At 46.2% G+C, this 22799-nt stretch overlaps 8 protein-coding genes across 8 annotated transcripts; 4 read left to right on the top strand and 4 right to left on the bottom strand.

Moving 5' to 3' along the window:
• Window positions 1-590: 590 nt before the first annotated feature.
• Window positions 591-999, bottom strand: BP5553_10262 (uncharacterized protein; the record flags this gene model as incomplete). Its single annotated transcript, XM_032018885.1, has 2 exons — window positions 591-659; window positions 706-999. The coding sequence occupies 2 exons, from the start codon at window positions 997-999 to the stop codon at window positions 591-593; spliced, it is 363 nt and encodes a 120-aa protein (XP_031864909.1).
• Window positions 1000-2401: 1402 nt separating this feature from the next.
• On the bottom strand, window positions 2402-3031 carry BP5553_10261 (p-loop containing nucleoside triphosphate hydrolase; the record flags this gene model as incomplete). Its single annotated transcript, XM_032018884.1, has 1 exon — window positions 2402-3031. The coding sequence occupies one exon, from the start codon at window positions 3029-3031 to the stop codon at window positions 2402-2404; it is 630 nt and encodes a 209-aa protein (XP_031864908.1).
• Window positions 3032-3260: 229 nt separating this feature from the next.
• BP5553_10260 (p-loop containing nucleoside triphosphate hydrolase) lies at window positions 3261-8617 on the top strand (the record flags this gene model as incomplete). The annotated part of the gene is made up of 5 exons (XM_032018883.1): window positions 3261-4124; window positions 4184-4763; window positions 4815-6010; window positions 6058-7512; window positions 7559-8617. 5 exons carry the CDS (start codon window positions 3261-3263, stop codon window positions 8615-8617), a joined length of 5154 nt encoding a protein of 1717 aa, XP_031864907.1.
• Window positions 8618-9926: 1309 nt separating this feature from the next.
• On the top strand, window positions 9927-10398 carry BP5553_10259 (uncharacterized protein; the record flags this gene model as incomplete). Its single annotated transcript, XM_032018882.1, has 2 exons — window positions 9927-9946; window positions 9969-10398. 2 exons carry the CDS (start codon window positions 9927-9929, stop codon window positions 10396-10398), a joined length of 450 nt encoding a protein of 149 aa, XP_031864906.1.
• Window positions 10399-14764: 4366 nt separating this feature from the next.
• On the top strand, window positions 14765-15495 carry BP5553_10258 (Uncharacterized protein; the record flags this gene model as incomplete). Its single annotated transcript, XM_032018881.1, has 2 exons — window positions 14765-15146; window positions 15203-15495. 2 exons carry the CDS (start codon window positions 14765-14767, stop codon window positions 15493-15495), a joined length of 675 nt encoding a protein of 224 aa, XP_031864905.1.
• Window positions 15496-15926: 431 nt separating this feature from the next.
• On the bottom strand, window positions 15927-17447 carry BP5553_10257 (uncharacterized protein; the record flags this gene model as incomplete). The annotated part of the gene is made up of 1 exon (XM_032018880.1): window positions 15927-17447. The coding sequence occupies one exon, from the start codon at window positions 17445-17447 to the stop codon at window positions 15927-15929; it is 1521 nt and encodes a 506-aa protein (XP_031864904.1).
• A 723-nt stretch (window positions 17448-18170) lies between these two features.
• On the bottom strand, window positions 18171-19272 carry BP5553_10256 (uncharacterized protein; the record flags this gene model as incomplete). Its single annotated transcript, XM_032018879.1, has 2 exons — window positions 18171-19090; window positions 19146-19272. 2 exons carry the CDS (start codon window positions 19270-19272, stop codon window positions 18171-18173), a joined length of 1047 nt encoding a protein of 348 aa, XP_031864903.1.
• Window positions 19273-20360: 1088 nt separating this feature from the next.
• On the top strand, window positions 20361-22192 carry BP5553_10255 (Uncharacterized protein; the record flags this gene model as incomplete). Its single annotated transcript, XM_032018878.1, has 2 exons — window positions 20361-20526; window positions 20658-22192. The coding sequence occupies 2 exons, from the start codon at window positions 20361-20363 to the stop codon at window positions 22190-22192; spliced, it is 1701 nt and encodes a 566-aa protein (XP_031864902.1).
• Between the last annotated feature and the right edge of the window lie 607 nt (window positions 22193-22799).

The following is a 22799-nucleotide window of genomic DNA, read 5'->3' as shown; positions in this document are numbered from 1 at the left end:
AGGCCCGCAATTGCGCTCACAGCTACCTAGGTACCGACAAGCACGAAAGGGTCCATTCTTGTTCATCAAACGATCCTTGTCCATATATTTATTCCCCGTACGGTCAAAATATCAAAGAAACTGCCAAAGATGTTACCAGCCAGCAGCATTAATCGCCTCCCTACTAATTACCTAGGCACTAACACCAACACAATATGCCTCCCCCAACTAATAATTCGTCATACAATCGCTACTCACAGCCGGGTTCTACGCCAAAAACGGTTTCAACGTAAGCCCCGCCTAGCTCGCTATATCCGTGTAGGACAGACCGTCAGTCACAACAGCCTACTTGTTGCAGTCGGCGGGCGAGCCGGTCATGGTTGGGCCGGGCGGTGTTGGTTGTGAGGTCGTAGAAGCGGCGGCGCTTGTTGTTATTATAGCCTCATTTTGCCCTCTTATGTATTGAGGACAGCGAAAGGAGTTCAGCATTATGGATGACGACAGGTGTGATGACGCTCACATAGATTAGCTAGCCAACTTGTTCGACTGGCGACGAAAATCTTGCCAAAAGATATACACACATTTGAAATTAAGTCGCGTCCGTCCCTGCATTACATTTGAAGGCGAACTATCTCCACAGGGCCCAAGCCCACGCTGTGCAGTACCTTCGCTGGAACACCCTGGAGCAAATTAGTACTGGCTGGAGATGCCGGCGAGGGAACCAACCAGGTATCCTTCTTGAAATCCAACGGGGAGATAAGCCATTAACGCTTCACTCCATCGCATGAAACCCTGCGGAGTTGTGGCACCGGTAAAGAGAGGGGACTTCGAAAGCGCGTTGAATATTTCTTGTAGGTTGAAGTTTCCGAAATAGTTAGGTCCCTCAACGCCGCCGAGGACGAAACGGTATATGTGAGCGTTATCGTTAGCGGTATGTTTTGGATCACGCCAGTGTTGCCGGGGATCCTCCTTCTCCTTTCCTCCAACGTATTCGAGTAGGAATCGGAGGAGGCCGGTCATATGGAGGTGCAGAGCGAATGCCTCGGGCGGAGAGGTGGTAACAATAGACCCACTAGGGACGACATACGCGCCAAACTACTTGAGCACGTCGCGCTCGCCCTTCTTGAGAAGCTCGCGTGCTGTATTACCGTCGTAACGGTCGAGCGAATTCAACGCAATGAAAACCAGAGACCGCGTGAATCCGATCAGGACTTTAGAAGTGGCTGTCTAATGGATGTCGGCGATACTCCGTGTACAGGGACAAACATAAGTTTACCAGCACGTCGTGGCACAAAATGGCCCATTGAGAGCGATCTGGTTGTAGCTTCCAAAACAAGCCCGTTTCGTCGATATTAAAGATACCGCAAGGATGGTAATTCGAGCACTCGAGGCGTAGATCGTCCATTTATTGATTAGCTAATAGCGTATTGGCTTCTGCGGATGCTCCTTCTCCATGCTGTTTGTACTCCTTGATAATATAACACCTCTTGAATAGATCTAGTCAGCCATTCGACCACCTAGGCTCCTCCTTCTCGTTATATTGCGGAAGACGATTCCAAATCTGGCGTGCTTGTGCCCTAGGAATATCCCCTGTAATTATAGCCCTCTTCTTCTGCATCTGCTGCTGCCAATAGAATGGCGCGTCTTCGAGGTCTGGGTAATCGCCGTTAAAGCATCGTTTAGAGACCAATTGCGAGATCGTTCGAGGGTCTGTGTCAAGACACGCGTAGGCAGGAGAGAGAATTGTCGATATCTGGCCTTGGTTAAGGGGCCTGCTAGAAGGCTGTGCTGCGCACTACGTAATTAGATCTTTCTGAGTCTCACTAGTTGTATCGCGACGGCGACGTATACTACGTTGCTCTAAATTAGTAATAGCTTGACACTTTTGAGGTGCTGAATCAGCTATAGCTATAGCTATAAGGATAGATTAGGTAGGATTCGAGGTTTGGGCCCATGGACAGCTTAGGATATCCTAATAAAAGAGAATATCCTTAGTAATCACCTTAAATCCGCTGAGACCAGTAAAGATATTCTTAAAAATGGGGTATCCTTATATCACATGATCCTTATATCGGGGTTTGACAATAGTAGAAATTCCCTGCGCTACTCGTCGATGCTTCTCAAAGTACCCCAGACTCCAATACCATGAGGGAGAGGGCGTAGCCGCCTACCTCAAGCAAAACGTTGAAACAGTCTTCAAAGGTTCATCACACCGCCAGAAAAAAGCTCATTTGGTTGCACGAACTGCCGCTCTTAGATACTGAAACGAGCAGCTAAGATCTCTCCAGTCAATGAAGTTTCTTGTACTGGGCAGAACAGCTACTATTGGCCAAACTATTGCATAATGCAAGATGTAGAAAGGAAAAAGTAACGATTCTACTTCAAGTTTTCACTAGACGAGTCTCCCTCAATCCCACAGCCACTAAGTCCTTTCTAGTGTTCCTCCCGACCTCCATCTCTCCAATACAAACTCCACTCTTTTATCAATATCGGTCAAAGTACAGGGCATCACCTCATAACCCAATCCCCACTCATCGAGACAACTACAAAACAGTTGATCGAATTGAATCCATGCCTCCCGATTCTCTGGCATCAACCGAACTCCGTCATCCAAGAGCCAATCTGCACCAGCTTGACAAACGATAACGACGGAATCTTTCATCCTCTCCTTCAATTGCAACCATTCCGTGGATTGCCTCAACTGGATTGATGCCTCCTCGGTCACATACTTGCGAGCATAGACGATGGGATCGATGGCAGATCTGTCTGAGATAAACCATCCATCACGCTCCAATACCCCGCGTTCAGCATCGAATTGAGCCTTCAGAATGAGTTCCTGTAACTGAAAAGCTCGCGAGGGGGATGTTTTGATACATTCGGCCGTGAATTTGTGTTTTATCAAGACGTTTCTTGCGACTTCTTTGATGGCTCGGGGTTGGATTTCTGATGTGTTCTTGGCGAAGGCAGCCTCGAGGGCATTCACAAGTGTTGTTTTGCCGGTATTCTGAGCACCCACGATGTATATATGGCGGAGAGCTTTGGAATCGGCCATGGTTGTGATTTTCAGGTAGTTCAGGCCTATTTCCTCTGAATCTCACTTTCGACACTTGACTTCAAATCTCCATAGACCTCCAATGTCGCTACGGACAGATACTACCAATCATCTCTCGCCAGAAAGTGGGTGGTTGTTACACAACGTCAAACTTGCACGCCTTTTATCCAGGTGTCAAGAACAACGGATTTCTTCTCGAGAAGTCGCCCTGTCCTTGAACGACACCAAAATGGCCAAGGTGAACTTGAAAGCATTCCAGCAGGTGCTGCAGGAGTCAATCCAGCTTGAGGACCAAGCTTGGATATACGAGGCTCCACGTCTGCCCCCCGCGTCAAAGACCAATCACGAGAACTTGATCAAGTCCATCTCTCTGATCTCGAACAGTACCAAACATGAGATGACGCTGAGATTACAGCAATACTCACCAAACCGAGCAATAATAGGCCGTCTAGATCAGTTCATCAGCATCTCCTTCGCCGATTTCAAGCTACGAGTCCCCATACTTACCACCGATGCAGCAGAGGAGCAAAGAAGTAAGCCAGCGACAGCCCGAGAATCATCCGATTACATTGTCAGGCTTCTTAGAGCTGGCATACACCTGAATAGTATTCACTACAACTTCTATGGTCACAGCAACAGTCAATTGAAGTCGCGAACATGCTTCCTCTATGCTGCGCCGGCACCAGAAGTTTCGAAACTGGTTGAGGGCTTGGGTGATTTTACGAAGATGAAGACCGTAGCCAAAAAGTCCAAGCGGATTGGACTCCTGTTCTCGGTTGCCAAAACTGCCATCAATCTGGACCCTTCCCGCTGTCAAGATATCCCAGATATTGAAGCCCAGGATTACATTTTTACCGATGGATGTGGGTTGATATCGAAACACCTCGCTCATGAGCTCTCAAGGATCTTGAAAATCGCGTTCCGAAATATGAGATACACCCCATCGGTATTCCAAATACGATATCGTGGTTACAAAGGTGTGCTCATGTTAGATTCGCGCATGGAAATTCAGACTTGGGTGAAATTCAGGAAGTCGATGAAGAAGTTTCATGGAGGTGATGATCATTCTTTTTCGGTTGTCGAGCATTCAAAGGTAGCTTATTCCTCTCTTCTCTCTGTAATACTGAACAAGAACAACCTAATGCGTCCTAGCCCTACTGTTTTGGCAATTTGAACGATGAAGTGGTACTTTTGCTTCACTCACTTGGGATTCAAGAATCCACTCTTCTCCGAAAGCAAGCAGAGCACCTTGAATTTCTTTCAAACGCCACACAGCATCCGATACCAGCATTTCGCTTTCTTACGTATATAAACAAGCCGGAGCTTGCAGAGAAAGTCTTGATCGATGGTTTTGAAACCGTACAACAAACCATAACCAAGCTTGTGAATTCCGAGTATGACCGGATGATCAACAAGAGAGACGAACAGAGATGCCGGATATTGATTCCAAATTCGAGGCTACTCTTTGGCATCTGTGATGCATGGGATGTGCTAAAGGAAGGAGAATGTGCAGTGAAAGTTACGATGGATGGAAATGGCCAACCTTACACGCTGAAAGGCATGGATGTTTTAGTTACGAGAAATCCGTGCTTACATCCAGGAGATTTGCAAAAGCTCAAGGCTGTGGAACGAGATGAACTTTCCCATCTTGTTGATTGCATCGTATTCCCCACTCGCGGAACGAGACCAACGGCTGATTTGATGTCTGGAGGGGACTTGGATGGAGATACATGTAAGTCACTAGCCTCCCTCTAATTGATAGAATCACTAACCATCCTCATAGTCTTCGTTTGTTGGGACACCGATCTGATCCCAGAAAAGGTCTCCGAAGCGGCTCAGTACCCAGGCGGAAAAGAAGCTGTCACCTTCAAGCCTATTACTGATGATGATCGTCTTGTCTACTTTGCCAAATATACGAATGCATCACTGGGAAGAGTCAAGAATCTTTACCTAGACTGGGCAAGATCCAAGGGTCCCATGTCTCCTGAGTGCCAACAATTGAATCGTCTCTTTTCGATGTGCGTTGATGGAAATCGAATCAAGGTACCCAACGATCTTGAAAGCCCCCTTCAACCTTCTCCTCTGGATCCTCCATTTATTCTCGATGTGCTGCACAATGAGGCCAAGAATATCGTCCAAGCCCGTCAGACCCGCGCTCTCAACTATGACGGCTTCACTTTCGATGCGATGGAGCTTCTGATGGCACGGGAAAATATGGCCATTTCAGAATTTGAGCTAATCAAGCTGACATACAAATGGTGTCGAAAGAATAGGAATGATCTCATGGACCTCCTTCACTTATTTGACCTCAATCTCTTGACCGCCGAAGAAAAATCTTGGACTTTGAATCAAATTCCCCCAACCTTTGAAGCTTTGAGCATGATTTCCAATGCGCTCTGCCAATCCAGCCTCATATCAAGCAGAGAGCTGGCACCTTTTAAGCTCGACTACCCAGGCTTGAAGTGGAAATGTATCTATGACTCAACTCGGGACAGACTGGCGACATTCCTTGATGTCACCGCAAGATCTCTGGAACTCTTTCATCGGAAGCTCATCGTGATTCGAGTAGATGAGCGACTAACTCTAGCGATATATGTGCCCCAAAAGATTGAACGGGCTGAGGAGTGTCAAGTTGATAATCGTGTACGGTTGTTTGCATTTCCACATTCCAAAGGAGACGAGTCATCCTACCGTCAGGCTGTTCCCACCAAGAAGAACTATCGTCTCTACTGTGATAGCAACACCTTTCAGCTGTTCGAGCTGAAGCGAGGTAACTCTTGGATATTCATCACGAAAGGTGCATCGGATGATAGTAGTTACCGGAACCAAGAAAGCGCCCGCGCTTGGAGAAAAGGACGACAGGCGACTATCGACAGCGGGCAGAACTTTGATTGTAGAGCCAGCATTGCTCTTGACAAGTTTAGCAGACGATTGCAAACACATATTGGGAGGGTCAATCGAAATGGTGTCCTTGGAGCAGTATGCAAGTTGAATTTTATGTCTAAAGGTATGCTAATATGCGACAGGAAATATATGTCATTAGTAACAAAGATGTGAAATCGATGTTGAATCTCGATCTTTGGTTGGAATTTGTCGATACCAACCATGTCATGCCTCTATTCGAGAAGAATGCGAAAGAATACAGCATTCCGAAGCTGAAAGATGTCAACTGGAGCGAAGTGCCTGAACACATCAAGCAAATCGTCAAACAGAAGCATTTTACTACCCTCGATTCTGTAGATTCGGAAGACCAGTATACTGAAATATTTAGCTGGCTGTCTGAAAGAGCAGAGAATGGAATGCTTCTCGATATCTTCAAGCATTTGATGACACAATTTGTTAAAGAGGAGTGCAAGGGGATCTCCATGATCCCACTGCGGGCGATGGTCGCATTTCTTAGGCGAGCCCCTTTCTTATCAGTTGCCTTTTCTCGGTCAGAATCATGGGTAAAACTCCCCTTGGATCTTTATCGCCTCCTGGAAGAATCATCACCAGCTATTCTAAAAGCTCATATACTCTCGGCAAATAGCATTGGAGAACTCGTGGTAGAGCCATTCAAGAAGGTTTTGTCACAGATCGGCTCCATGTCTTTTGATAACTTCTCGGACTTGGTTGAGCTCATGTCGCTGTCTGTTCGGTCTCCTACCATAGCTTTGGACTTGATTCTAGGTTGTCTCGAACCAGAAGCTTCGAGACTTCTCTCTGGAAATCAGGTATTGGTACAACGATTTGCGCAAAATCTCTTCGGAATCGCTCTTGACCACATTGACGAGGCAGACGAGTCACACAGGCCAGAATCTATGCTCCTAGAATTGAAGGCATCCGGATGGATGGATAGTTTCCCTGTCGTGAAGACACGAATTAGAATTGATGCACCCAGTGGGATGTTTAACACTTCCGACCACGTTCGTTTAACAGTAGCCAATTCACCTAGTAACAGTGTCACCGCGAAACCCTATTCTATGGATGCGCTCGTCAAATCAAGCCAACCAGGTTCGGCAGAATTTCGTTGCTTTCATCCTTTGCCCCAATTTCTCGAGGAATGTTCTTGGGAAATTAAGAAGTGTGGATCCTTCGTAACGTCAAAGACTATGTTTGATGCAGTTCGCAATTTCTACTCGCAAAAAGACAATTGCTGCTCAATTGCGGACGAAATTCTTGGAATTGAGACTTTGAACGTTTCAGACAAACACTTTTCTGCCTATAATAGAATTGCAAGATTGAACGAAAGCCAAAACCAGGCGGTTGAGACCGCTCTTGAGTATTCACTAGTGTGCTTGTGGGGCCCTCCAGGCACGGGAAAAACTCACACAATCGTCGAGATCATCAAACAGCTCCAAACGTCAGGAACGAGGAGAATTTTGGTCACCGCGCCGACCCATAACGCGGTTGACAACGTGATGAGGAAGTACTTGGATGAAGCGGCAAAAGAGGGCCTACTTGGTGGTGCAAACCCACTGCCGCTTCGAGTGTCTACGGATGTAAGTGCCTATTCTCTCAGGACTTGTCTGATTCTGACTTCATTAGATTCGTAAAGTTGCGGGAGATCTTGTCAAGTATACCTGTGATGCAATGATGGGGAAAGAACTCTATACCAGCTACTCTGCCCTAAATAAAGCTCGTGACCAGATAAAACGATGCCAGCTGATCTTTACGACTTGTATTGGGTCTGGACTTGGACTCTTACGTTCTGAGATCTTTGATACCGTTATTGTTGATGAAGCTTCCCAACAAACCGAACCTGCATCTCTTGTTCCGCTCGTTAAGGGGTGCAGGAAGGCAATTCTTGTCGGTGATCATGTCCAACTTGGAGCCACCATTCAGAAACATGCCGTTTTGCAGGGGTTTGATATTTCCCTCTTCGAAAGGTTGTATAAACAGGACACCCAGTCGGGTTCGGTCTTTCGGGATGGGACAGCCTCCGGTTCGGTCGCAAAGGTAATGTTAGACACGCAATACCGAATGCACTCGTCCATCTGCGCGTTCAGCTCTCGCGAGTTTTACGAGGGTAAACTCCGGACTGGAATTTCCAACAACAGCAGACCTCTACCACCGTCCGCGTTTCCATGGCCTGTCGGTGAGAAGGCAGAGAAAAGGCTCATATTTTTAGAATGCACAACTCCAGAAGATCTAGGAGGTAAATCAAAAAGAAACAAGGGCCAAACTGATTTGTGCAATAAAATTTGCACCCTTCTTAACACTGTACCCTCATCACCTTCATCCTCCCCGATACCACCATCCCCACCATCCATAGCAGTCTTGACTCCTTACAGCGCGCAGGTTCTCGCTCTTAAATCACTCACATCTCTGTTTCCAAACGTTGAAGTTTTCTCGATCGACGGTTTTCAAGGAAGAGAAGCAGATATCGTCATTTTCGTCACTGTCAGATGTAACGTGCATGGTGAAATTGGGTTCCTAAAAGACCTGAGAAGGTTGAACGTTGTACTCACGAGAGCAAAAAGGGGAGTTATCGTTATTGGGAATCGGGCGACTTTAGGTGGGGGTGAGGAGGAGGAGGAGGGTACACAAGTTTGGAGGAGGTTATTGGGTGATATGGAGAGAGCTGAGATCACGGTGGAAAGTTAATGAGTAATTAGCATTTTCTGTACTGGGATGTTTGCTTGAAAAGTTAGTCCTCATCTCGAACGTTGATTTTTATGGATACTCACTAAAATTGCCTTTCTTTGCTTTTCCATTCTGTTCCAAACGGTAGAAGTTTCCTAGGAGAAGTGTTCACTTGGAACCAAAATGTTCACCTGCTCCTGAGATCCCAGTTATATAATTGCCGAATCACGATAACCAGAATATCTCAACCGTCTTCCGCTTCTCTAAATTTTCTTGTTTTATCTTCTCAACAGATCTAGCTTGCGTCCGATGAGTCCTCTATTTCCAAGCTAGAGCAATATATCCCGTAATGCGTGCGAACTAGCTGGGTCCAAAGAACTCGGAAACTTCCTATCTGAACTACATTCACAACTTTCAGCATGTCAATTATCTGAATAACTCATCAATAATTCCCAGTAATGGCGTTGCGTCTCATGTCTCCTTTCGATATCAACCTCTTCATTCATTTATGGTGCTTCGCCATCTTACTCGCCTTGAATACCACTTTCTTGCATCTTTCTATGCACCATTCTGCGGCGGCTCCCACGCGGGCTCATCTTCAATGATTTAATGATTCATCCCTTGAGATAGACTCCTGGGCACTACGCGCTTCCAAAGATCCCGCACAAAGGCGCCCCATCCTCAATCAAATCCATGAACGAAGCATGCTCCGAGACTACCTCGATGTTAGCAGCTATGTATAGACAGATCAACTTTCTCAATCCATCCATCTCAGTCTCTAAATCTGGAGTCAAACCATCCGAGTACGCATATCGCGCAAGATCGATGACTTCTTGAACTTTTGACGCGTCGGGGCAGAGTGTGCTCAGAGTTTAGTAGAGTTTTGATAAAGCCAACATCTTCAGACTGTTAACTCCCCACTTTTCTGCCAGGACATACAGGGAAGCATGAACAAGAAGGACCTCGCCACTGTACTCTACAGGACCGTCGTCCATAGAAGGTTTTGCAAGTACAAAGATTGGATCGACATTAGAAGAGAGTGTATTTAAGAGAGTTGAACACTTTGAATGCAGGTGTCGGCGGCTCTGGAACAACTCTGGACGGGCTTAACGGGCCATTCTTAGCCTTTTTCCCTTTCTTCGACGGAAATTTATGTCCGTGGCTCCCCTATTCGTCCTCAGGCTCTGGTGCGAAGAGAGGGGCCCCGAATGGATTAGGCCCCCTTGAATCCTTTCTCAACTGCATTGGGTCTGTGAATGCAGGTCTATTATCTCACCTATGCATCAACCTCCCGGTCGCGGAGAGTGTAGACAGCCAACCAGGACAAGTCATGCTTAGGGAAGATGATTTGTACGTTTTGAAGCTTCTCCAGCGATGAATCGGACGTTGAGAGCTGCTTCGATATAGAGGATGAGCACGATGTTAATACCGAGCCGACGGATGTTGATACCGATGCCGAAGATACAGTCTTAATAGATATTGGTACCGGTGTTGGCGATGCAGATCTGACGGATATCAATACTGATTATGAAGGATGCGATAGGGCAGTTCTAGAAGATCTATCATGGATCGCTAACGAGGATAACGCCCACCCGCTAGAGTATTACCTCGATCAAGAGTGTATACGATACCGACTTGAATATTCTGGCCCTACAGTGTGTTTCCATGCTGCGATCGCTAACGGAAACAACATACTTCTTTTGATTCCAGAGAAGGAAATCGACATCAATGAAGAACTAGAGGCCTCTGTCTCTCAACTGTTATCTGAATTAGACTCGCAAATGGAGGCTCACATCGGATAATACCGGCAAACGCACACTCTACAAGATGAATGGCAAAATTTAATCAGCTACCACGCAACGTCTGCGGATTCAAAATAAAGCTAAGATTACCATTTTAGTTTTTTGTTGCCGTTCAAGAAGCGCGTGTATCCATTTGCCAGTCCGGGAGACCTAACTAAGCACTTTTAGCGGAAACATTTTTCCAACATTAGTGATAGAGATTAGGTACAAGGTGTGTCGGATGTCCTTGAAGCACAAGATGCACCTTCAGAATCACGTAGCGAGGATTCACGGAACGGTTTTTTGACAAGTGCGCGGAATTGAAACCAGATGGCAGGGGTTACCGAAGGGACGACACAAGCAATTGGGAGATCTTCTAGCAGTAGCGCGGTTATTCGAATCAGAGCCAGTAGCTAAGGGTACTGTTGTAACACTTTTCTCCCCTAGGGAGTTGGGAAACGATACATGTTTCCGTCCTTGAGTTGCTTCGCGGCTAATAATAAGAGCAAATCATGTTTAACTATCAAATAACCTTTAGGAAGACTGGTAAGGACTGAGGGGATTATTCGGCAGAGAACAACATACCTGAAAACGTGAACCATTTTATACTCATGACTTGGCCTTTATTCTAGGCCTCGGCCCTGCTTGCTGTATTAATGAATAAGCTGATACGCGAAGTAACGGACGGAATTACAATACTAGAGGATATAGACGAATAAAGTTTTGTTGGGTTCTGCGAATATACTTATATAGGGGACTACACACCCGTACAACGTCCGCTCGTTCTAGCTATTCTTATAGTCGAGAGAGTAGAAGCTCCTCTGTCTACAGAAGAATTTGTAGTAGATAATCGCTGCTTCGGGACTTCTAAGAACAAGAAGAAAAAGGTCGCTACCTCTTTTGGTGGTTTTGATAGTGTTGAGAAACCTTGTAGATACTACAGTTATAAAGTACTTATTTAGATTCTTTGGGGCGAGTTCAAATGTCGCGGTTACTCGGTAGTTAGCCCGAAATTTCGACTACTAGTACGCGAAAAGCTGGAAGTGTGCGAAAACACTGCTGGGCCCTTCTTTTGTCACATAAGAGTATATATCTTCGCTGACAGGTACGACATTACCGATTTACGTATTTTAGCTCTTGACAAATTACACTAAGCGCTTTGTTCTTTCAAAGTCGCTGGAAACTAGATAAGGAAAGTAATTGATTTTATTCGGTTTAGTTACTAGTAATAGTAATACTAAAGATAATAAGATTAGGCAGGATATAAATAGTTTAAAGAGTATAGTTATATAGTTCGTTGTATACTTATTCGAGACTATAGTAAAAGATAGTAGCTTTCTCGAGTTAATAGAAGAAGGACAGTGTTTTACAAGAGACTTTATAAGGTTATTAGGCAAAAGAATTACTAGAAATACTTACTGAAGCGGAGGAGGCTAAAGCTAACTTGGATTAATAATATAGATATATAGAAAGATTCGAGATAGTCTTTGGGTTTAGTACAAGAACGGAATATATATCCTAATATTATAAGTCGGACTATCAAGTAATATTAAAATATTTATTTAGTTTAATAACTTTTCGATTACTATATCTCTATATAGTGTATAATTTATTATACTAACGAAAGGTTGACTAATTCGGTGAGAATACTAGATTTTGTACTATTATAGTAGAGGAGTTAATAGTAAGAGGCTAGGTAAGTATATCAAGTCTCTCGGCCTACTACCCCAAACTTGGTACGGCTATTACCACCAACCCACCAGAACTGGCGCTTCGTGGTACGATCCGAGGAAGAAGCCTGAGTCCACCCTTGAAGCAATGATTTCACAAGCCCGCCCTGACGTCAGTTCGACTGAGCGTACTCACGTACTGTCCGTTTTGCTAAAAGGATTCTCTTATGATCCTCAGGATCGGATAACCGCTGCGGAACTTTTATACAATGCTTCATTTCAAGCCGTCATGGGAGTTTATTGCGCCGAATACTCTATTCTTCGGCTTTTCCGTATCTACGTTCCTCCTACATTGCATAGCTAAAATCCAAGAACACAATCTTTTATTTCTAGGAATTCGATCAGTCTTCAATCCACGTTTCGTTTTATTCGCCATATTCGAACTGTTTATTTGATAGCATGGATTGATTAGTTGGTCGTTCTCTATTACTAGCTACGGCCTAAGAAGTGGCCACACCTAGGAATTGTAGTATTGTAGTTATTATAGTGCTGTTAACTTCCAGCACTACTAATTGCGATGGGTTCATAAGATACAATGTGGGGAGTTGATAGAAAAATGGAGAGCCCAGAATTTACCAACCCGACAGGATATGGCACCAGGGTTCGCTTTGGAGGTTGTGCAGTATCGATTTCTTGGCTTTTGCCCAGCTAATGAGTACGCAGGGGTAGATCGAATCCAACAGGGTCTACAACTTACGTCCACTTCCGAGATCTTTTCTCAGACAAATCAAGGTAGCACGATAGCTTCATTCGCTGGCACCAGGAGCAAATGGATGAATTTTCGTCGATGATGCACCGGATCTATGACTGTACACATCAGTAATGAGCACAGAATCACAGAGAATACATACCTTCTATTGCCGACAATTGGTACAGGCCCGCTTGGAAGTCATGGTTGGTGGTGAAGATCGTAGTTCATGAAGAGCTACGAATTCATGAAGAAAGAAACCCCTTTTTTGCACGCGAGTGACGGAGAGGAATGATTTCCACAAGTCGAGAATTAATGAGCATTCTTTGTCGACAACTTCGGAAATTGCCCGCTGCCAACAACGTGTAGCATTAGCGCGCGGCCAACACACAACAGCCCGTACTCTCGTCGAAATCTATGAGTATGATAAATAATACCAAAGGATATGAGCAGTCGGATAAAAAGTAAGACGCAAAACGGAAGTAGCATTAACCTAGGGGCACGGCACTAGACTGACCGCTCAAAACCACCAGCATCAATCTATTCTCAGTGTTCCACAGCACATTGGGAGACCTAACATCACAGTTCTCTACTCCACGGCCCCGCAGCGACCCACAACTACAGTTGTGCAGGCGCCAAAAATGGCCAGCGGCCATCCATCATTTTGGAGATCCTAGTCTAGACAAGCGTCAAAGTTAGACACTGACAGGTAAGCCAACAATAGCTCACTTTAGGGATGTTAGTAATGACAAACGACAATGGCCGATATACGGTATTTAAACTAGCTATTGCGTAAATCAGGTGAACTCCAAGACGCGACCAAGAAAGCTGGTCTGTGCGCTTGCCCCGTTTGAAACCCTTATCCAGAGCATTGCCAAAACGGACATGCTATATCCTTAGCAGGCTGCAGGGTCAACCTTTGAGTTTTCTAAAAGGACATGCATTCTGATGATGGCTGCTAGTAAACGATCTCTTGCAATTTCGCAACCAACAACAACCTTCCCTCTCTTAGTTTTTTTACTACAACCATATTTGACTTGTACGTGTTACTTGCATATACTTATAAGCTAATTAGGTTGATCCGATTTGTAGGAGGAAGAAAGACACGACACCTACTAGTAAAACCGGTCCTTAATATAATCCAGGAGGAGGCAGCTGCCGTCGCTATCCCTTCGTCTAGCAGACTTACACACAGCGCTAGTAAGGGTCATAACAGGGGTCCTTAAGCGACGCGATATTTGTGCTCCTTTTAGCGTCGTGTTTGATCCGCAATCCGCAATCCGCACAAAACGCGCAACGAGGCATCAACATCATTCGACACGCAACATCTACTCCACACAACGCAAATTGCCCATTTAATAAGTAAATAGTCTTACCCTGTTTTTCACCCTTTGAAAAATACAAGGCAAGCACGAGTCGAAATAAAGGAGCCATGCCCTCGTGCTGTGAACCCTCTGACTCGACGTCTCCTTCTCATAACAAACCTTCTTCGCTGTCTGATTCACCTGAACCCCAATCATCCGTCATATCTTGGCTCTCCTCTCTCTCACCAGTTTTATCTGCGCTTTTACACAGCTCGTGCTGCTGGCTTCCGGTAGGCTCTACGCCCCCTCTAGCATTCCATCTTACTATGACCTCGCTCAAGACAATTAACATCATCCAGACTCTGCTTGATCTAACATCTATTGGATCTGCATCTGCTGCATATTTCAACAACCTCCGCCCTATTTTCTCAGTCCTCTCAGTGTTAATTATTGTTGATAGCCTTCGTCGACAAGGTCTCACACGTCATAACGTGATTCGAATGATCGTCTCTGGACTGGTCTTAATCTTCCCACGCGCCCTTGCCTACTACCAACAAACCACAACAACCGCTCCACCGAGAAAAAGTTGTCACTAGCCCACCAAAATCATCTTACAATAGGAGATGACGCTTCTTGGATCATCCCGTTTCTTATTAGGTTCGAAGATGGCTCCTAGAGGAATGGTGATTTCGTCAAGGTCGGGGAGTCGCTACCTCCAAGTTCAGCGCCTTTGTGCCGGCTTCCAAAGTAGCGCAAAGACGTCCATTAGTTGTAATCAGCGTTCGCAAAACACTCATCACTTAAAGGGCTCTGTCCGATCGACCAACCCACAACCCTCAACGTGTCGAAAAGATCCAGAGTCCAAAGTTTCCGTTAAAGACTCCGCATTCTCGATTAGTTACTGGAATTCTCGTGCCCTATGGAAACGAGCTGGAATCAATACCCTGCGATGTCTCATCGGCTGCACGTTGGGGGACTTCTCAGCAATGTGGTTCCTTCAAAGTCAACATCCCGAGTTAGGCATCTACACGATCATGGGTATTTCCAGTAAGACTACTTGAATCTCGCCCTTGAGTTTATATAGTTATTAACATAATCGGCAGTGGCATCAGGATTAGCTTCTTCGTTGTCTATCGAGACGATATTGCTCCGGTATGGACTAGATCGTTTAGGCTGGCGGGCGGCAGCTACTACAGCTGCGGGTATGAGCATGGTCTCAATGCTGTCCATGGAGGCGGTTCAGAATGTCGTTGACTACCATCTAATGGGTGGGGTTGTGGATCTCCAGAATCCTGGGTTTTGGGCTGCAGCCGCGATCTCTGCTGGCGCAGGCTTTCTCACACCTCTCCCATATAACTACATGCGGCTTCGTAAGTACGGTAAAGCATGCCATTAGCCTATGTGTACTCTGAGATTGGGAAAGATGAGTTAGTTTTTTCGTTGTATTTATTTTAATAGACTAGCTATTCATCTCCACTCTGTCCCAAAAGTTCAGGTAATATTTTTAGATCTTCAGTCCACACCTCCGTCCTATCCGGCGGCCATCACGCCTAAACATTACATTTGGCTATAGACTTGGTATATAGTCTCGTATTCCGTACTGTAGGTAAACTCCTAAAGTAGTCTCTGAGTCTATATTACCAATATTGAACTTGCCTCACAAATGATATGCACCTCAGGGTTGGATGAGGGGGGTTTGAGACATGAAAATCTCTTATACCTATACCTATGCCTACTAATCGAGTAAACTCAATAGGAAAACACGAGGTAACAATGACGAATGATTTCGGCGAGAGAACTGATACTAGGTATTTTTGATTATTTCCGTTAATTTTCATATTGTGCGCACCATTCTCGATCCGAAGCTCGCGGGTATCTAGTCACTGCCTCACCCCACTTGAACCAACCAAGTCCTCTCTGTTTGCGTGGGTCATGAAGAGGTCCAGGAATCTGAAACCCATGATCCTTCCGCAAGATATTGTTCATCGAATGGTACCCAAGGTAGTAGGTCATCTCAGCAAGTGACTTCCCAATCCAATCCTTGTACCGGCCGTCGAAAGTGGCTCCTCGCTCTAGGAGCAATCTAATCATGTCCGTGTTCTCCCTTTCGAATGCCCACCATAGAGCCGGGTACTTTCCATGCGAACCTCCAGCTTGGCCCGGAGGTTCAGCTCGATTAGGATTTGCACCCCGGTCTAGTAATTTCCGAGCAAGAGATAGACTACCAGCAATAGCTGCCTCGTGAAAAGCGAAGACCGGGAAGTACTTGTTGTTGAAGTGAAGGTTGGCGCCACGGTCTAGCAGAAGATCAATTATATCAAGGTGCAGCCCTCGACATGCCATGACCAATGGCGTTTCGATCCCCTGCGGATGCTCAATAGGTGCGCCTAGATCTAGAAGATGACGCACCATTGGCAAGTTGCCTCCGAGTGAATGGACCTTTAGCTCCTGGTACACGTCCCCTTCAAACTCCGTCTCGTCCAGTACACCAGCCAGGTAGTCGTAGACTTCGGGATTAGATGCGTACTGCCTAATGTTTAGAATTTCTCTACCAGTCTCTAATGTGCATTTGAATTTTTTTAACATGTGGCCATCGATGTCAGCGTATTTGCCATCATTTTCACCTTGAGTGGTTGTCGTATGGGGTCGAAGAGCTAGCTTGAGAACCTCCAGGTCGCCTCGAATCGCAGCACCAGTGACAGACCAGGGTTCAAATTTCCATATTTCATTTTGTGACTTGAGCAGAGCTTCCTGGAAAAGATGCAATATAGGGACGTTACCCATTTGTGCAGCAACCTGCATTGGCGGCGCAAACAGATAATTGTGCATTGTTGGGAGATTGCCATCGATCAGCTTTTCGGCAAGATCCCTTAAGCCAAAATAAGCGGCGAAAGCCATCAGATTCAGATTTAAATTCGCCGTTCTTGGGCGTGTTGGACCCCATTGGCGGAATTCGCGGTCCTTCTCCTCCCTTCTATGCCTCAGAGCGAGCCAGCACATGCCATCGACGGCAGTGTGCAGGTCAATTGCAGTCTCCCTGCAGGCAGCTTCCGCGGTCTGTCGCATTTCGACAAACCGTCCAACACTTGGATCTCGTTCACCCATGACTCTATGTACCAAGTATTCGTGCCACAGCTTCTCGGCGCCGTGTTGATTCTCGAGATGCCAACGGAATGTACCGATGGCATGTTCGCGATCCATCAAACGAGTTTCGAAAAGCGCAGGATAAATCGCACCAGCAAATGTGCTACACACAAGTCGTAATCTCAAGGCTCTTTTGATACCAAGCAAGGAGGCATGAACTAAGATTATGTGAAGAATTTCAGATGGCAGGTCGAGGAGCTCCATCTTGCTGGATCTTAACCTATATGACGAGTGGTTGACCTTAAGGTGTATTGCATGGAAGTATGAATGGAAGTATAAATGGAAGTAAAATAAAATGATGCCAGTGAAGTCAATGTCGAACTTTAAGTCAGCAGTATCGTTGGGAATGACGGATGTATCATGTAAGAGGCTTAGAAGACGTTGAAGCGCGAAGCGAGTGGAGTGAGCCCCGAAATAGATCTGCGGTTGGCCCGAGCGTTCATACGGTGGGAGGTCCAGGGGAACAACAACGTTACGAGCGATAGCAAACTGCAGTGAATCTAGACATTGATTGGTTGATTAATTTATCCACACCGCGCACAGGTGTTGAGTCTCGTCCCCGGAATCTGAGCATTGTCAGGTCTCAAGCTTTTCCAAGACCTCTTGGCTTCAAGGTGAAAGCTTGATTCTAGTGCAGCTTCTTTCCGTACTAGTCCACTACTTCCACAATATGGATTTTATTTGCAAACTGTACTCTTAAAGGCCTAACGATGAGAGAGAAAAGATGAGTTGAAAATGTGAATAAACCTAGCAAAGGAAACGAACCCCCTGAAGCCTAAAAAAAAAACAATGCGCCTGCTACCCAAAATAGACCCTGGTTACTTAATATCCCACAACTCCTCTACGCACTTCCAAAGCAGTGTTCTATACGAGTACCCCCAACGATTTCCTAGTTCTCCACTCCTGAGTTTCCGATAAAATCCACGATCAAAAGTTGAATTGTATATCGACATCCGCATCAGGGAACAACTCAATACTAATGATCTCACGCCCTTCAAGACCCTTGGTCTCCGCCAACATTTTATTCGCGCCGCCGCCAAACGCCGAATCCGTAATCAAATCGAACGCCGCATCATTTCCAACAACTGTGGATCCCCTCCCACTAGGTGTCAATATCACAGGCTCAGGCCTCGTCGCAGTGGGAAAGACCTTTTGGAGTGCAGCGTAGGCCTGGGGAAACTTGGCCTCCATCTCCGTGTTCTTGACCTGCTGGTAGTTGATGCTTTTCAAATCGCCCATAGCTTTGCCAGATTTTGAGGCCCAGAGACTAGTACCGATACTGCGCAAAGGGAGCTTTCCAGGATTGAGTTTATCCTCTTCGCCATTATTGGCGAAGTTGATGCCAAGACTGTCTGTATCTGTGTCTAACTCGATGATGTCTAATGGTGAGGAAGTTCCGGGTTTGTTGATATCAAATGTATTGGGAATGGGGCCATCGTGGGGCGTGACCAAGTATCCGTTCTGTGCAAGATCTGGGGGATCTGATCGGGTTGGCGCCTGTGGGAAGTCTTCGTCGGAGGTAGAAATTGATCCCTGACTAGCTGCGGAGTCTGCAGAGCCAGCGTCACTACCCGCCGGAGGAGATCCTGGGTCCTTTGTTGTAGCCTCCCCAACACCACCGTGCTCTGTGTCTGGGTGTTCGTTGCTAGCTGAGTTGCCTCCGGGCCCTTCTCCTGGTGCCGGACCAGTAGTTTCAGGTATGCCGTGCTCTCCTCCAGCACCCTCTCCTGGCGCAACTATTTCTGGGGGCTCGAACTCGATTGGAACAAAGTCAGCCCGCTTTATAGGAAGGCTAAGATGGAGGAGCTGGCTCAGCTGACCACACTCTTCAGTACTACAAGTAACATCTTGGAACGCTATTAGATCAACTGGCAATGGTATATTTATATGGGAGTGTCGAACCTTGATTCGTAGTACCAGGAAGCCCATTTCGTCGCTCGTGTAGCTCGCGTGTTGGAATACTCCTCCCAAACGACAAGTCTGTAAGTGCGAGATACAATAGTATCGCCGAGGCTGTTGTGTACTTCATATTGAGGGAGTGTTGATGGGTAATGAGAGCCGAATGAAAAGGGAACTTAGAATCTGATGACAAAAGGAGTGTAGGAATGAAAGTTATCCAAATTGTTAGGATGCTGGTTTGTGTTGATGAAGAGACAAAGAGGAGAGGATGATCTGATGGTTTTTAAGTTGATCATAGGAACTATCGGTGGTAAATATACTCGCGTGATGGACACCTCGAAGCCGACTCATAACGTACATCAAACTCGAATATAGCATACAATGCGATATAATTAGCATGAAACGAAGATTTGAAGATCCAAGTCTCGAAAAAAAACTATCTCTCGATAAAGATAGAAATCGTATGAGGAGAAACTCAAATCGTCCTGCGCTTCCTGTCAGATTGTACCTTGTAGACTTACCGGTGAGATACTTGAAACAATAGGAAAGTTGAAGAGTTGTGAGCATAGATTGCAAATCCAGAGCCGCCAAGCTATTAACGGATATATATCATCCTTCGTTTGTGCACATGGATATGATCCTTCTCCGCGCGATAGCCGACTCAACCGAAATAAGCTGCGCAATACCGCAGGCATGGAGCTTACGGATGCTATTCTTGGCGCAGCTCTTTTGCCGCGATGCATCCAAGTTAGCCACGATGCTAACTTAGTAATTGTTCGGCAGAAATTGCGTCTGGCATTCCGAAATCCCATAACAGTCTTACAACTACCCCAGAGAGTCAAAATAGATGAAACACTGTCAAAAGGAAATGAGAAGTCAGAAAACGTAAAGATGTAAAAATATCAGCATCTAGATGCTTATATCTTTTGCCGCCGGAAATAGAGTGTGAGTATAATGCACCAAAATAGAGTTTCTGAAAGCTATAAGATCAAGAAGAAACTCTTCTTACATGAACCATCAATCAACTCATGCTTACACAAACATTCATACTATCTCTATTTCCTTGAGTAGCATTTTCGAATTTTCTTCGGCATTATATTCGTTTTCCAGCTTGAACTTGCTTCTTTCGTTACTTGTTCAAGTTTCAACTCTCTCCTTTTGAACACCAAACTTCCCTTCTTTTCCACAACAAACCGCTTCTGAGAGATATCAGCAAGGATGGCCGTTGCCAATGCCGCTATAAATATTATAGTGCTGGGAGTTTCTGGTCTTTTGTCAATCCCAGCACTCACGAATTTCTTCGCCAAGCCAGAACCAGAGAAGATCACTGTAAATATTGGCATAGGAGCTACAAACAGTAGCGTTGCTGTTCCTGGTGGTTCCAGTAAGTAAATGAGAATTGTTTCCCTTTCCCCTTCTTTGGCGTCGCTTTTTTACTTTGGCTCATGAGAAGTGTCTTACTTCATTTACTGGTGAATTTTAAGCAGCCAATGCTAACCATCGGCCTGTGCGTAGATGGCCCAGGGGGCAACACTCCACACGTCGAGCTTTACGACGTAAATGGACACAGTATGGGCAGAGCGGTCTCGGATGTTGTTGTCGTCGACGGCGGAACTGTGGGTGTTACAATCAGCGGGCAAGAAGGATCTGTAGCATCTGAAACGCCGGTATATATATCCTTGGAGGCAGGTGGTAGCGACGAGGTCTGCATATCCTGGTTCACAACAACCTCGGGCAGTTCTGATGGGGCCGACTTCCGAAGCTGGAATGGAGTGACGGCGAAAGCTTGCAATCTGCCATGGTATCCAAGTACGGCCGCCTTCCCTGGGGTCTCAGTCCCATTTCAACCACCATGCTTCTGGATGAGTAACGACGGCCGCTTCGTAGACGCTTTTAGTGCTCGACTCACCGATTTCTTCTTTCCTGGGAGTTCAGGCCCCGCAAACGCTACCGCAACACAATGGTCGAAGTTTCCTGAAACGTTGTGTCACGCTCCGGGACGCCAGCAATTCTACAAGAACCCAGGCGTGTGTATCCCCTTCTATCCATCAGGCTTGGCTGCTGTTAATCAGAAGGATCCCAACACTGGGTTCGACGTTGACTTCAACGCAATCCAGTCGTCCTTCACTCAGACCTGCTCCATCGCGGGGATTCCATTCAACTGCGAAGTCGATCTCGCCCGTGGCGTGGAGGGCGCGAATCATGGTTGTACTGCCACCAACGGAATCATCGATGACCCGGACCTCACACTTCCTGCAAGCATTACTAGTCAGCTCAAGAGCAGTCTTGTGTTCAATCTAGGCCCCCCACCATCCCCACCAGTAGATGGCGCAGGAGCCTTTGGTGGTGTAGTTGGAACGATAACTGCAGATACACCTCCACCACAGACATCGGATGGCGTGGGAGCCTTTGGTGGTGTAGTTGGAACGATAGCTGCAGATACACCTCCACCACAGACATCGATTGGCGTGGGAGCCTTTGGGGGTGTAGTTGGGCAAATACCAGCTAGAGCCCGGCGTGCTGCCGATCGTGCCTCTATATTACAACGACGTGCGAATGCAGACATGGAGACACTTTTGACGGTCAATAGCGAGCAGCCTGCCATCACGGCGGCACCCACAATGCCACCCAAGAAACAACGGAAACAACGTGCGGCTCCTGCTCCTGCTCCTATGCCGAAACCCGTTGTAAAGAGACACGCGCCCGTCCTCGACCGCCACGTTGAGAAGCGTGCCGAGCAACCACACAGGTGGTGTCAGGAAGGCCAGCTCGTTATTAGCGAGCATTCTGGACACAGCGCTGCCGAGGTCTGTGAGAGTAAAACCTCCTGGGGCCCGGACTTTATCTCCGTGGTCGAGGGCATATACTGTGATATGTGCGAACGTCGCTCATATCCTCTGTGCAACAACAAAGTTGTTCGTGCTGGAGGCGGAAGTGCAAATGGTACCTGCTTTCACATGGAATCGAAGCAGCTGAGGGCGACATCAGGCCGTCATAGTGAACGGAGTGTCCCTGTGAAGAGGTACCATAATGTGAGATATTGGAAATGATGAGTCCGTCGTTGTGCTACAACATAGCTTGTGGGGTACCGAAGTCTGCATCAGGCAGAGCGGATAGGAGGCGTTCTAGGGTTTGCTGGATATCTCATTTTCTTTTTTTGGAGTTAGCGGCATGGTACTTGGCGTTACTGAACTGGTTTTTGTACTTAAGTAGAAGCTTGTTCGTCAATAGCAATACTGATATTATACTCGTCGGGCTAGAATCACTTGCTAGTTGTGCAGTAGCAGCTTCTACTAACATGATACCTCCGGAAAGTTGCAATCGTTGTCTGCTCAAAATTTCCTTCGTCGTGAGTTCTGAAGACATAGACCATATGCTGTCAAACGGTTGATTGAGTTGATGTTTTTGCCGATACCAACGGCTGTACTTCATACCTAGGTACGGTACCAAGCTAAACTGCTTAAGCTTATCGTACCGGTACAATAAGTACAGGATAATATAAAGTATATACCCACGGTGACTGCCCCTCGTATCTAGCCTTTGACTAAATTATTACAACCCTCTGCTATTCAAGGCCGTTCGCCTTCTCCGTTATCCGTCCTCTCTGGTTGATAAAGTGGTTGTACTTACCGATGTAGAACTGTATATGCCGCATAT

The sequence above is a fragment of the Venustampulla echinocandica genome (assembly GCF_003357145.1).
Source record: "Venustampulla echinocandica strain BP 5553 chromosome Unknown scaffold_14, whole genome shotgun sequence".
Taxonomy (NCBI): Eukaryota; Fungi; Ascomycota; class Leotiomycetes; order Helotiales; family Pleuroascaceae; genus Venustampulla; species Venustampulla echinocandica.
The sequence above is the reverse complement of the archived record's forward strand: the minus strand, read 5'-3'. Positions and strand labels throughout refer to the sequence as shown.